General features: G+C 42.5%; 1 protein-coding gene across 4 annotated transcripts in view; it reads right to left on the minus strand.

Moving 5' to 3' along the window:
* The window catches only part of THSD7A (thrombospondin type 1 domain containing 7A), a 220362-nt gene that overhangs the window by 33336 nt on the left and 172835 nt on the right, over positions 1 to 14191 (minus strand). For all 4 annotated transcript variants that reach the window (XM_079948229.1, XM_079948231.1, XM_079948228.1 and 1 more), the window contains one exon: positions 4416 to 4594. In XM_079948229.1, coding sequence (XP_079804355.1) covers positions 4416 to 4594 — 179 coding nt within the window. The remainder of the gene's footprint in view (positions 1 to 4415; positions 4595 to 14191) is intronic.

Here is a 14191-nt window from a genome sequence, read left to right on the forward strand (position 1 = left end):
TATGTGCTTCTTACTGGGGGGGGAGGGGGTTGCTTTTACTGGTGTCCACTGTATTGGCTATACAGGCCTCTGATTAAGAGCCTTGTGTGGCTAGATGCACATTTGAGACGGAGACTTCTTTGGTCATTAAACAATTCTCCTGAAGCTGCGGGATTTCTTTGTGTTTGTTTCATTTACAGTATCTAAGAGGAAAAACTAAGAAGTCATTCTTTTGCTTTTGTAATTTAGAAACCTACAGTTTTTTCTCAATTTCAGTTACCTAAGTTACAGTGCAATTTTAACCATGTCTACTCAGAAGAAGAATATCTTCTTGAATTCAATGGGGCTTCCTCCCAGGTAAATGGGGTTAGGATTGCAGTCTTAGTCCATTCTCTACCCCTTCATTGCCTGAGATGCCTAACAAACATTTAAGAAGAGGAAAAATCCAGCAACAATATAACAGAATGCCCAATGAATAAATTAATTTAAACTCTTCTCTGGGCCTACTCCATCTACTGAACCTTACCTTTATGTTTCAGTATTTTATGTTATAATGCTTTCCATGTGCTGCTTTCATTGCAAACACAGACTTGTATTTAGCTTCTTGATTTCCTTTAAGCTGGAGATAAGGTGCAGATTAATTACACAGCCTCAAGCAGCTGTCTGGCCACTGACACAGGCTGCATGTGTGGGATTTCCACACTTACAGATTTAGAGCGAAGTGTATTTAATATTAAAAGATGCATCCTCTAAGGCTAAGCTTTCGGCTCTTTAGAACATCCCATTTGGAATTGTGCTCCAGACTGTATGCAATTGCATTGCTTTTTACTGCTGCTGTGGCATCTATTGCATCCAGACCAGCAGTTCCTCACCCCCTGCCAGGGATCTACTGCAGAAAACTACACAAGGTCACGATGCATTCAGGGCCCACTGCATCAGAACACTGCAGTTTGTGCACACACGTTTTTTCCTCTTCATGCAAAACTTCCTGTCTCATTAGAAGGACCAACATTTGTGTCATTGGTCCAGAGCTGCTTTGTATTTCAGTATTTGCCTGATAGCCACAAGCTATCACAGGTGTTTGCATGTAGGCAAGTATAGGTAAAGGTAAAAGTTAAAGGACGCTGGATGGTTAAGTCCAGTCAAAGGCAACTATGGGGTGCAGCGCTCATCTCCACTTTCAGGCCAAGGGAGCCGGCATTTGTCTGCAGGCAGCTTTCTGGGTCCATGTGTTCCGCATGACTAAACCACTTCTGGTGCAACGGAACATGATGACAGAAGCCAGAGCTCATGGAAATGCCGTTTACCTTCCCACCGCAGCGGTACCTATTTATCTACTTGCACTGGTATGCTATGCTTTTGAACTACTAGGTTGGCAGGAGCTGGGACAAAGCGACAGGAGCTCACCCTGTCATGCAGATTCGAATGGCTGACATTGCAATCAGCAAGCTCAAGAGTCTCAGTGGTTTAGACCAAGGCCCGCATCCCATGTAAGCAAGAATATAAAAATGTATGCAGGTGAATGAGCAATGAACAGAATGGCAGAGGAGCGCCTTCTTCTTTACCTAGCATGGAAACTAAGTTGGCTGCCAGATTAGAGAAATTTCCTTCGCTGTACAGAAATCCAGTGGGCTGCTGTCTCTCCTCTGCCAAACCCCAAACAAGCTAGTAATTTTTATGGGTTAATTTACAAAGCTGCTTTGCGCTGTTCTTCTTTCTGCCCTGCCCTGTCATTTTCTTTATTATTACTGGTGAATTTGTAGCTATGCATTACAGCTGCTCACCTAGAAACGTTGTTAATTTTATCTAGCGCTTTCTTTAGGTTGGAGGGGACGAGGGGAAGCAACCCATAACCGTTTCCCAATCCATGAACACCATCACGGGAAAAGCCTATCAAGTTTCAGTAAATGGTACCAATAGATGGGTTTGTGTGTGCAGCAGTGCAAATTCAATTCAAAAATTAAAAGGGGCATGACTTAAATTTTAGAAGGAAGAAGCACATAAAGAGAAACACTTGAAGATTAGCACTAGACTTGGGGCAGATCTGGGTGAAGCCTTCTAACGAAAAGCTAAGGGCATTATGACACTAGCCACCATTAGAGGGCAGCATCGTTGTAGAAATAAACCTCTCACTATCTTCAGACCACAGATATCTAACCATTTACTATTTTTGTTATCTAGAGAAAGAAAGCATGTTTCTAAGTACTGTGAATTAATCTGAAAGCAGTAGATTTGGTATCAGCCCCTCCTATTAAAATGTTTTCACCCCGCTATGAATGCCTCACCCGCACAACCTAGTCTTCATGCCTACTTTTGTTTGGTGTTAAATTGGATTACAAACTTGGTTTATTAGCTTTAGTTTAACACTTATTATGTTCTAAACTAGAACTAATTACATCCTCTTAAGTGGAAAATCAAATCAGCAGGCCATTTCCTTCTGTGCCTGCAAAATGTCAACACAATGGCATCCAGTAAATGCACATCTTATTTAGATGAGAACCGCCAACATCCTCACACACCCCCCCCCCCCGTCCTTTTGCATCTTCTTCCCAGCTCCCCACTACAGGGGAATTTATGGAAATGAAAACTTGGGCTGTTTCATTTGCTGGGGGGAAATGCAGATTAAATCAAAACTCAAGGTGGATATTAATCAAGTCTGAGAAGATGCACAAAACCCTTTTTCTTTTTTCCCTTCTGTTCAGTTTGTCATGAAACCAAGAGCAGAGGCCATGCACATCTAGAGCTTATTAAACATCCATCGATGGTTCAGCATCAACATTTAAGATTCTCCTGCATATGACTATGATCTCCTTCACGCTTACACACAAAGCCCTCCCCATCGCTCCCCTCTTGGTCTGGTCAAACATATAAAAGAACATTCCCCTAGAATACCAATGAACCATTATGAATTAGGGCTGTCGCCAATTAAAGAAACCTAAGTTGGTAGTTGAATTTTAATCCATTAAATAATTAAATCTGCATATTATTAAAACAATAATGTTGCTGGGAGTGGGAGAGGGATGCTTTGTTTTTTACATGGGCCATATGTCGCAGGACAAAAACCCATCTTAAAATTCCTTTATTGTGAGAGTGAGAAAGTGATGCCTCTTTTAAGGCGGTGCCTGCTATCTTCAGCTTTTATAACTATTTACACACACACAGAGAGAGAGTTTTGTTTTGGCCCATAGACCCAAATACACAGTACAACAATAGAATATATTAACAGTTATTAGGGTGTAAGTTCGGCCTTGCTATCCAACAGGGAAGCTTTTAGCCTGTACACACTGATTTATAGTATTTTAAATATCATTATATGTCGGGGTGCCAGTTTTCTGGGTGCAAGGCATCCATAATTCTTGGATTTAGTAAAAGTTAGAATTAATCAAGGTTTGATTAAACTGTGCCAAAGGCTGCTAGATGCAGCTTATGCTAATGAGTCAGGCCAGCCTGACAGGACTAGCTGAGTGTAAGGCACAGAGGAGACAAAGATGGGTGATGCCCATCAGGGAACCTATCAACAGAGAGAAAAGACTGCCAGACAAAGAGGGGAAACCCTCCTCCAGCTGTGTGTTGGTGGGCAGAGACCAAAAGGGTTAGGATTTCAAAGGGGATGACGTAAGCCAACAGGGGGAAGGTGTCAGTTCTGCAAGTGGTTTGGGAAGCAGAGAAGCAGCGGCAGAACATGATGTGGGCTGGCTGTGACAGGAGGGAACATAAGAGACACAGAGCATGGCTTTTTGCTCTTCTTATGAAGGAAGCCAGGCCCTCTTGGGATGTGGATGCTCTGCAATCACTTCATCTAGGTCCAGGTGGTATACAGTGCTATTTTTCTAGAAAAAGAGGTGCCACAACTCACCATGAACACCTCTCTTGTTCTCTTATAATGGCAATGGCATTCACCTAAGAGGTGCTGGAACTGAGTTTTGGCTGTAAAAAAAGGCCTGGTTGTATATATGTGTAAATAAACCATATATAATAAAGACACCACAGTCTCCGCTGTGCCTTATTCCCTGAAGGACACACAAGCCCTGGGCAAGTGCCAGGGTCCTTGAAGTCTCTCGCATCGCTCAGTGGAGATGGAGGTTGCGTGTAACAATATTAATTTGAGTGTTTTTGATTGTTTGGGTCTCTTTTTAGTCCATTAAAAACACTGTTAATCAATTAATCTAAAACTGAATGATTAAAGGCTGCTGTCCTAGTATTAACCAACAAGGATCCCATATGCTAAGAAGGAAAGAAAAGAGTGAGCAGGCATTGAACTGACACCAAATACGTAAAAAGTGAGGGAAGACAACTTAGACTAAGTGAATTTAAAAAACCATTGGAGGATGCTCTATGTATTTTGATAGCCTTCTCTTCAGTGATGTATTCAGGAGAGAGAACAACTCAGTTTTGAAATGTAAAAAGATGATGGGTGGCAATGTGCTGAGAATTACCTGATTGACATGATCCAACTTGGGGCAAGGCCTTCCGCCATTGTAGGGCTTCTCCCGGAGCCATTTGGACCTGACTTTCACCCCACTGCCACAGGATTTACTGCAGCGAGACCAGTTGGACCACTCGCTGAGCTTGCAGTCCGAGGGGCAGGGGATGATGCAAGCTTCCTCGATGTACCCTGAGTGGAGACAAAACAACAGCACAATGCCAGGACGTAACAGCCTTGCTGGAGCAGACCAAAAGCCAAATGAGGCCAGCATCCTGCTCCCCACAGTGGCTAACCAGATTCTTCTAAGAAGCCTCAGTCCAGTATACCTGAAGGAGCGTCTCCACCTCCATCGTTCTGCCCAGACGCTGAGGTCCAGCGCCGAGGGCCTTCTGGCAGTTCCCTCGCTGCGAGAAGCCAAGTTACAGGGAACCAGGCAGAGGGCCTTCTTGGTAGTGGCACCCGCCCTGTGGAACGCCCTCCCACCAGATGTCAAAGAGAAAAATAACTATCAAACTTTTAGAAGACATCTGAAGGCAGCCCTGTTTAGGGAAGCTTTTAATGTTTAATAGGTTATTGTATTTTAGTGTTCTGTTGGAAGCCGCCCAGAGTGGCCGGGGAAACCCAGCCAGACGGGCGGGGTATAAATGAAAATTATTATTATTATTATTATTATTATTATTATTATTATTACTGTGAGCCTGCGATAGAGGCAATTACCTTCTCTTGCAGCTGCCTCCCAGCAGCTGGTATCTGGGGGCACATCACTGACGAACACAGAGGTTCAGTTTCGCTGGCTAACAGACACTGATACCCTCTCTCTTCCACAGATTTGTCTAATCCCCATTAAAGCCCTCTAAACTAGTGGCCATCACTACATAAATGAAAAGAGGTACCATGTTTTGTCCTCCCTGAATCGACTGCCCATAATTTCATTGGGTGACCCCCCACATTCTAGCGGACATGTATATGAAGCCCTCCCTCCCATCCACCTACAGTGTGTGCTTTCAGGATTCAAACTCTGACTTGGCAGGAGTCTGCGAGCGCAGAAATTTCTTCGTCATTAGGATAATATTAAAATTCAACTAAGAAGCAGATACACGCACCCAGAGACAGCGCTGGGGTAATATCTGAGTGCCTGCTGCGGTGTCTTATTAGGATTCATGCTCATCTGGTATCTGCCGTTCTCTGACTTTTTGACAGCTGGAATGTAACTGACGCTGCCCTGTCTCTCATTACATCACTGTCACACTCCACAGAGGTATATTGAATGAAAGGTGTCTCTTGAGTCAGTTTGTCAGCACACCCTTTCCACAGCTGAAGCAAAGGAATATCTCACAGTGGCTGCAACATATGTTTGCATACTAGCCAGACCAAAGGCGCCTGATCCTCTTGAAACCAGTGAACTTAACATTTTATCTATCAGGTCTAAGAGGGGAGGAGAGAGTGTGATCTGCCACATCAATGATCTGCAGATTAACAGCCATCTGCCCTCACTTGTAAATGCTCCGAAAGAAACACAGATGCTTTCTCCAAGTGTTGATGGGTTTAAAGGTGATAGTAGTTCGATTAGGCTAAACAAGGGTCTATTGCCACAAGCCTTAGAACTCTCTCCTCACCCCCACCCCACCCCCACTGCCAGAAGACTTTGATGCAAAAGTACACTTTGCACTATGCTCGGTGTATAAAATATGCGACATCACTCCCACTAATTGAGAACACAGGTGGTGGTGGCCGACAGAAATGGAGGCGAAGTGGTGCTACCGAGGAACCAGAGGGAGTGATCAGCATGCAAATGGGAAGCCTGAGGTTTCAAAAATACAAAACGGGGGGGGGGGGGGTACACACACCCTTCTCCACAACAGCCCTATGAGGACTGAGAGTACTCAGCAATCAGGGAATGCTAAGTACCAGCTTGAAAATAAAAAGGGGGAAATTGGGCGTAGGGTGGGAAAGATAGAGCATCTTGAATATGGGTAGGCAAACTAAGGCCCGGGGGCTGGATCCAGCCCAAACGCCTTCTAAATCTGGCACGTGGACGGTCCAGGAATCAGCGTGTTTTTACATGAGTAGAATGTGTGCTTTTATTTAAAATGCATCTCTGAGTCCGGCCCCCCACAAGGTCTGAGGGACAGTGGACCGGATCCCTGCTGAAAAAGTTTGCTGATCCCTGATCTTGAACATCCTGGATTGTCTTAGGAAAGACTGGCTGGCTGGCACCCAAACAGGAACATTCCTTTCAATGAGAGAGGATAGGCTGCAATATTTTACAGCTGCAACTTGTACTTTAAAGTACTTGTGCTTATGGTCAAAGGCCTGTACAACTCCAGCCTGTAGATATGCTAAGACTTTCTTTGGCGCCCCCCCCCCCAGGCGTCACAAACTAATGTGATGTAAGAGTCCATTTAAGCTCCCAGTCTTCAACAGGCTCCCCACCCCACCTCAAAGTAAGACAGGTCATTAGGAAACAGCGTAGCAGCTCACCCATTTTAGTTCTAGAGTATAAAACAGTGGAACTGCAATAAAAAGGAATGTGACTGGCAAAAAACCACACATGAGTATCTATTCTTAAACACAAGGAAAGGGTTTCAAAACTTTCCTTTGTGAGCATCTGGCTACAGAACTGAATTTCACTGTTTTTAAGAGACAATATATTCATTTACTTAGGGATTTCTACCTGCTCTGGAAGCAGACGTTACATGCAAACCATTGACCTTGAAAACAACGCACTCAAGGTGGCTATAACACACATGCAATCATGTCTGGTTATTCTTTTTTTACCATTCAGTTATTTTTGTACTGTTTATATCCGCTTGCTTCTGTAGCAATACAATCCTATGCTCTGTTAATATTGGCATCGCTGGAGAGCTGCAGGATCCTGAACAAACTACACTGCTGTTAGCTGGCCACCAGTACAGCAAAATCCCATTATCATTTTCCCCTCACCTTGTTTTTGAGGTTTGAGTATGAGGGCTGATGCTTATGGAACAAAAACCACAAAGGAGTGCAACAACCCCCTAAGGGGGAAGCATACCGCAAAAAAGGCCAAATTAGAACTAAGCTCAGGGGCTACAGAATGCTGACTTACTATTGAGGAATGGAATGGAATGGAATGGAGTATCCTGGGAGAGGGCATGGCTAGTTGACTGGAACACTAATATAGGAGCACTCCACACTGTAGCATTTTATAGCAGACCCCATTTGTTTCTTGTATTATTGTAGAGGTATGGCTACATGCAGGTATCCATTGTGTTAAACTGAAGAGCAGAGCAGGCCCATGGCCCTTGCAGAAAAATAATGGGGAGGGATAGAAACAACCCCTTGCATCAATCCCCCTCCCTTTGTGCACCCCCCCCCAAAAAAAAATCTGGAATGTCCTTGGCAGTAAAAGATCGGTGCTCTCACAGTAGGACTGGGAGTTTGAGAAGAAGAAGACGAAGAAGAAGAGTTTGGATTTGATATCCCACTTTATCACTACCCAAAGGAGTCTCAAAGCAACTAACATTCTCCTTTCCCTTCATCCCCCCACAACACACACTCTGTGAGGTGAGTGAGGCTCAGAGACTTCAGAGAAGTGTGACTGGCCCAAGGTCACCCAGCAGCTGCATGTGGAGGAGCGGAGATGCGAACCCAGTTCCCCAGATTACGCTCATCCTGGGACCTTAAGATGGGGAAATAGCCCTCTGAGCCCAGTTCTCCTCTTCCCCTGGCTACCTCTAGCCAATTCTCCAAGGATCTTTTTGGCAGCAAGCAGAGCTGCTCCTTCACCGCTAAAAGGATTGCATGCTGAGGAAACTGGCCTCAGAAGAAATGCTTTCGCAGTTGGTGTACTTCACTCAGGGATTCATCACCCCGGGGATTATTTCAGCAACATGGCATGATTCCTCTCTCTCTCCTCTTCCGAATATCTGACAGGTAACTGCTCATCTCCCTCATACAGAAACCTTCCAAGTTGCAGCCCCAAAAATCTGGAGGCCACCAGGTTGGGGGAGCCACTTCACTTAGTCATTTATTAAATGCATGGAAGAAGGTGTGGGTGTGTCACATTTGGTACCAAACTTCTTGTGACTACCACTTGAATATAACCATAGGAAAGAATATGTGGATATACGATACATGCCAATGTGATAATGTTTGAACAGGCCCTGAGTTAACCAGACACCCCCCACATGGCTTAAATCTGATTGCCAACGCCTATGCCCTGTGTTCCCCTACATGGATCACTGCCTTGTCGTGGCAAAGGGGCTTGAATAACTCCAAGAAGCTATGAGCTATGCCGTGCAGGGCCACCCAGGTCATAGCCGAAAGTTTAGACTAAATGTGATCCACCTGGAGAAGGAACTGGCAATCCCCTCCAGTATTTTGCCAAGAAAACTCCAGGGACATAAAAAGGAGAAGTTTTGAGAAAAAAGTGAGAGTTTCCAAGGCATGCTCTGGTTCATGGGGTCATGGAGAGTCGAACATGACTAAGACGACTAAACAACAACAACAACAACAACAACAAATGCCCTGTGTTGATGGCTGATGCCAGGGTGGGGAATGCTACCCATAATACGGTTGTACACCACCTCAATCTCTGAGCGATGCAAGATTCCAGGGGTTGCAAGGAGCTCACCCAGGGTTGAGTTTCCTCAGAATGAGGGACAGCAGAGACTGTGCTGCCTTTATCAGATATGTACAACCTGAGCCTACAGTGGAGGGGCTCACAGCATTAACAGCCCAAAAGGTCTTCCTTTTCCCATAGCTGTACAACAATGAGAGCATGGCTCTCATTCTCTGGCTGCTGCCAGCAGCCTGATTCTAGCCCAGTTCTCACACCCAACTCTGATCACTGTCTTCTCACTACCACCCAATTTGCCCTCTGGCACAGAGCAGCTTCATTTCTTATACTAAGGACCCACACGTAGGGGCCATTAACTCACCAATAAACTTGCCTGGCTCTTTCAACAATGGAAACCCCCAAACTTGCAACAACACAAACATCCCTGTATCACTAGTGCCGTATGGGAGACAGAGATTGCAGCAGCAGACATGCTGTAATGGTAATAAACGAATCTCCTAATGCAAAATGAAATTTGAGAAGCAGTTAGGGAGGCAGTATAGAAAAACAAGACACATGCTTAGCCAGTGCTTTCAGAAGCATTTAGAACAGACAAATATCCAATGCAAGAGAGTAAGTAAGCAAGGACTACAGCAAGCTGGTATCATATGAGCTGGATTTTAAAGATTTTTTTTTTAAAAAAAGAAGCACATGCTATTACATTCGTAATTTAAATGATTTAAAATCGCAGTCTAATGCATCCAATATTTAGTACTTGTGGTCTTTTATTCCAAGCTATCTAATTGCAGTATGCCCATTACTATATTAACAGATTATTTATGTAAGCTCAACTGAACAAGCTTCAGGGGTGCATTGCAACAAGTCTATGGGCATCCTGCCCATGGAAAAGTTAGATGGGACTGAAGACAAAAGCCGCATACTCTCTGGAAGCTGGTTTTTTGGCATATGCCGGGGGCTTCCTGGGACTCATCTGCGTTGGCTGATTACAGCACCATTCAAGACTACTTTGATGCATGAGGGATCAGCACACACAATACACAGCCAAGAGTGGGAAACCTGCAGTCCACCAGATGCTGTAAAACCTTAACTCCCATCCCATCAATGTGGTCCACGGTCAGGGTTATGAGAGCTGGAATACAACACCATCTGGAAGGCTGCAGTTTCTCCACTCCATCTCCACAAAATGGCCTCAAATAGAAGAGCTACAGGTCACTGCAAATATAACAAGGAGTCTTAGGTAAGAGTAACAGAAACATAGAATTGTAGATTTGGAAGGGACCTCAAGAGTCATCTACTCCAACCCTCTGCAATTCAGGAATCTCAACTAAAGCATTCGTGACAGATGACCATCCAACCTGCTTTAAAACCTCTTAAAGACCAAGAGAATTATTGAGGCATAAGCTCTTGTGGTCTAGAGTCTGCTAGTGTGTTTATTTGCAAAGACAAGCAGGTTCTTATAGCTCACTTTGGTTAGGAATGGAAAGATCCAGCTGTCTCCTTTGCCCACTGCCTGGACTGCTTCATTTTCACTTCTCTGGTTAGGTAATGCCTGTCATTGGGTGTCTCTTTTCCATCAGCTTCTGTTTAGCTTGTTTATTGCTAAATCAACCTATTTGCTGCTTTAGTCATACTATATTACTATTCTGTTATCAGGTTAGTGCACAAAGTTGTCTATCTTGGTAGACACGAGAAAAGCAAATATTGTCAACACATCACCACAAGATAGTCCAGGCAACTCAGTATTTTTCCACATCAGCAGAAACACCACTCTTCCCATTGTGAGCAAACTCAGAAGAGAAGTCAGATGCTGTGTTTCTCTATGACAATACAGAAGTCAGCCATGTATCTCTTTAAAAAGTAGGACTGGAATCCTAAACACACCTACCCATGAGTAAGTACTACCGAACCAACTTCTACGTAAACATGCACAGGACTATGTTAGACTGCAAATGTTCAAAACAGGAAAACATGCACCCACCAAAATAATTAAAGTAACTGTTTTGTGATTGTTAGTTAATCCTAGTCAAGGTATTTATGGTTATGTTGCAGTTCTAATGGAGCAACATGGCTTTGGGCAATTAAATATATGAATTGAGGGACTATATAATTTGCATTAAACATTAGCTTTTTATAGCACATTAAATATTACACCAAGCAGATTCATACATTTAAACTAAATAAATAAAAACCTGATACTGATAGCAAACATATGTTCTTTGCAGTCCTTGGGATATATCTATAGCTTTGTACTTTCTGCCTATACAGGAAGTACTTTTTCCTATACTATTAGGAAGCAACAGGATAGCTCCTAAGTATTTATTTTGCATGCCTTCTTGCCTTCCTAGCAGAAATACCAAACTATCCCCTACCAATGAAGCACTTCCTGTTACACCTACATGGATTTTAAGATACGAGTCCTCTTATAATTCCAGACAATAGCAAATGCTCAGAAAGACTATTATGCCCATCCCAAAGCTGAGAATCATAAACTATGCTTTGTTAAATGTATTTACAATGTCATGCGATGTGACTCATGATGAAACTGGACATCTGCAAAATTGGTTAAGTCTTAATTGTAATGGAAAAATACTTAATTCCAGCCTTTTGACCTGATGTTCCCAACAGTTGGCCAATGCATTTATCATGTTTCACATGCGTAGGCCAAATGTTCTTCCATATTTCTGTTTTAATAACACAGACAAAGAAAAATGGATCTAACCACTCATACAGAAGAAAACAAGAGGGACACAGAAGAGCAAATGGCAAGGAGAAATCAGAGGAATGGCAAGTATGTGTATGGGAGGAACAGATGCAGGATGATATGAGAAGAGATAAACATGCAGGCTGTGTCTAAATGTAAGACTAAACCATTATTGATTGAGCCTAACTTCTCTGAGTTTTCATGGGCTCCATCTCCGCTTTCTTCCTCTGACTGGTACAGTTGTAAGGAAATGATCACAACCTTCAGCTTCCATTTTATATTAGCCTCAGTTCAGCATGTCATCCAACCACAGTTAATTTAAACAAGCCAAGTACAAAAACCAAGGTGTGAAGTCACCTTGTTTCTATTACCAGTAGCTAAGCTTAATTGCTGTTTGTTCAGGTGTGGATGAAATACGAGGCCTGTGGTTAATAAAAACAAAAACAAAACAGAAGCAAAAACCTTTTCCTGGAAGAAAGGACAGGGGAGTGAGACTGGATTATTATTATTATTATTATTATTATTATTATTATTATTATTACCCCACCTATCTGGGTTGGTAAACTCTAAAATATGGTTTTGTGTTACATCTGAACCAGCCCACAGGGTGACCCTATCATGAAAAAGTGATTATTAAATGAGGTACAGATGAGACGTTATGGGAAAAGGACTGACTATGAACACCTTGTTCAGGTACTAGAAGTTGATTCATGAGATCCTCTTGAACAGAGTTGGAAGGATCTTTCAGTTTCTCATTTTTCCAGTTTTCGGTTCTTCACATTTCTGCAGCAATTTGCAAATATTTTGGTTTTTTAAAAAAATCTCATGTAAATTTATTAGCATTTTAATGTGAATTTCTCCTAATAAACATATTTTGGTACAGTTCTGAATAATGCATATGTTTCAGGAAGCAATTTCCTCCAATATAGTGCATTTTTTGTATGTTATTTTTACTAACATATTTTTTATGCACAATGTCCCCTAATATATTCTTTCTTCTTCTTCTTCTTCTTCTTCTTCTTATTATTATTATTATTATTAAGCATGGCTTGGTTGGATAACTGCATCACAAACTTTGAATAAGTGCAAATTTCAAAGGATGCCGGTTCTTGCTCTGGAAAGTATGGATTTGATATATTCATCTATAATATGAACTGAACCAAATTCCTCCCTTATCCCTACTCACGAATCACCCAGTTTATATAGGGTACCTAACTTCAACAACTTATCCTTGAAAACGGCACCATGCTAGCTAGCACTATTAAAGGATAAGTGAGTCAGGGAAGCCACTGAGTAGATGTGAAGCTGTTCAGATGGCAGCCCTATTAAAAATATAAACTGGGATGTGTGGTCTTTTGACATGAAAAGAAGAAAGAGGGGGCATGCTGGAAGTGAGCCAAGCTGAGAAAATAAGTACTTAAAAAGAAATGTAATGTAATGAGGTAATGGAGGGGAGGAGGCCAAGTTGTTTTGATTCTTTGACCTATGGGCTTTTTCATGTAAAGCACGGCTGCCTTGAAGATATTGGACTACAACTCCCATTGTTCTTGAACACTGGGTATGCTGGCTGAGGCTAGTGGGAATTAATTGTAGCCCAGAAACATTTGCAGGGTCACAGGTAAGTCTCCCCTAATGTAAATGATAAATTGATGTGCATCTGCTTTATATGTGAGAAGAGGGTAGGGATGAAATATATTGCCTGCCTGTCAAGTCTTAATGTGGCCCTGAAAGCATTACACTGGATCAACAGAGTTTAGGAATTATACCTGAAAGTCTGGCAAATATAGCACCCCAAATGAATGTGCCACACAACTTAGTCTGTGATCATAAAGGTTTTTTAATATATATTTTTATTCTCTTCCACGGGTTGGATTAAAAGCCATAAAATATGGGTTGACTATCTCACCATCCCCAGTTTCTTGGGCAGTCTTCTATACAGATTAGTTACAAAGATGGATAACAATGATCCAAGCAGTATAAATGGGAAAACCTTCAAATAATAAAAGTAAAAAACGGAGGGAGAGCAGACATGAGCTTTTCTCCAGCAAAACAAAAACCCTCGTTGTAATTCATAAATAACCCAACATTTATCACGTCAGACACATTTTCAAAAGATACAGCTACCTCACAGAAAGTGGGTGAGTCAACATTTGCAGCTACACATTTGTAGAAATATAAACTTGGAATTGTGCACCCATGTATTATATAGATACTGATATTCCAATATATTTTTACTTCGTGCAAGTACAGAACTGATCTTCTAGGTTTAGTGAAGGACACCACTTCTTGAATCTCCCTTGACTTTCAAAGGTATTTACAGTCTACCTGACAGTATTTGTATTCATGGCTATGTCACAAGAGCCCATGGAGTGATGAATTGAACAACGGCATGTCTTTTATCTTGTTTTCAGGATTAGCCTCCAAGGCTTCAGTGGCACACAGCAATTGATCTTCTGCATCAGCAGTTTGGTCCCTTCTTTACTGAAGAGAGGCTTCCCTAGTTTTTCATGCTAATGGACACCTCACA

Source organism: Podarcis cretensis (assembly GCF_951804945.1).
Source record: "Podarcis cretensis genome assembly, chromosome: 12".
NCBI classification, from domain to species: Eukaryota; Metazoa; Chordata; class Lepidosauria; order Squamata; family Lacertidae; genus Podarcis; species Podarcis cretensis.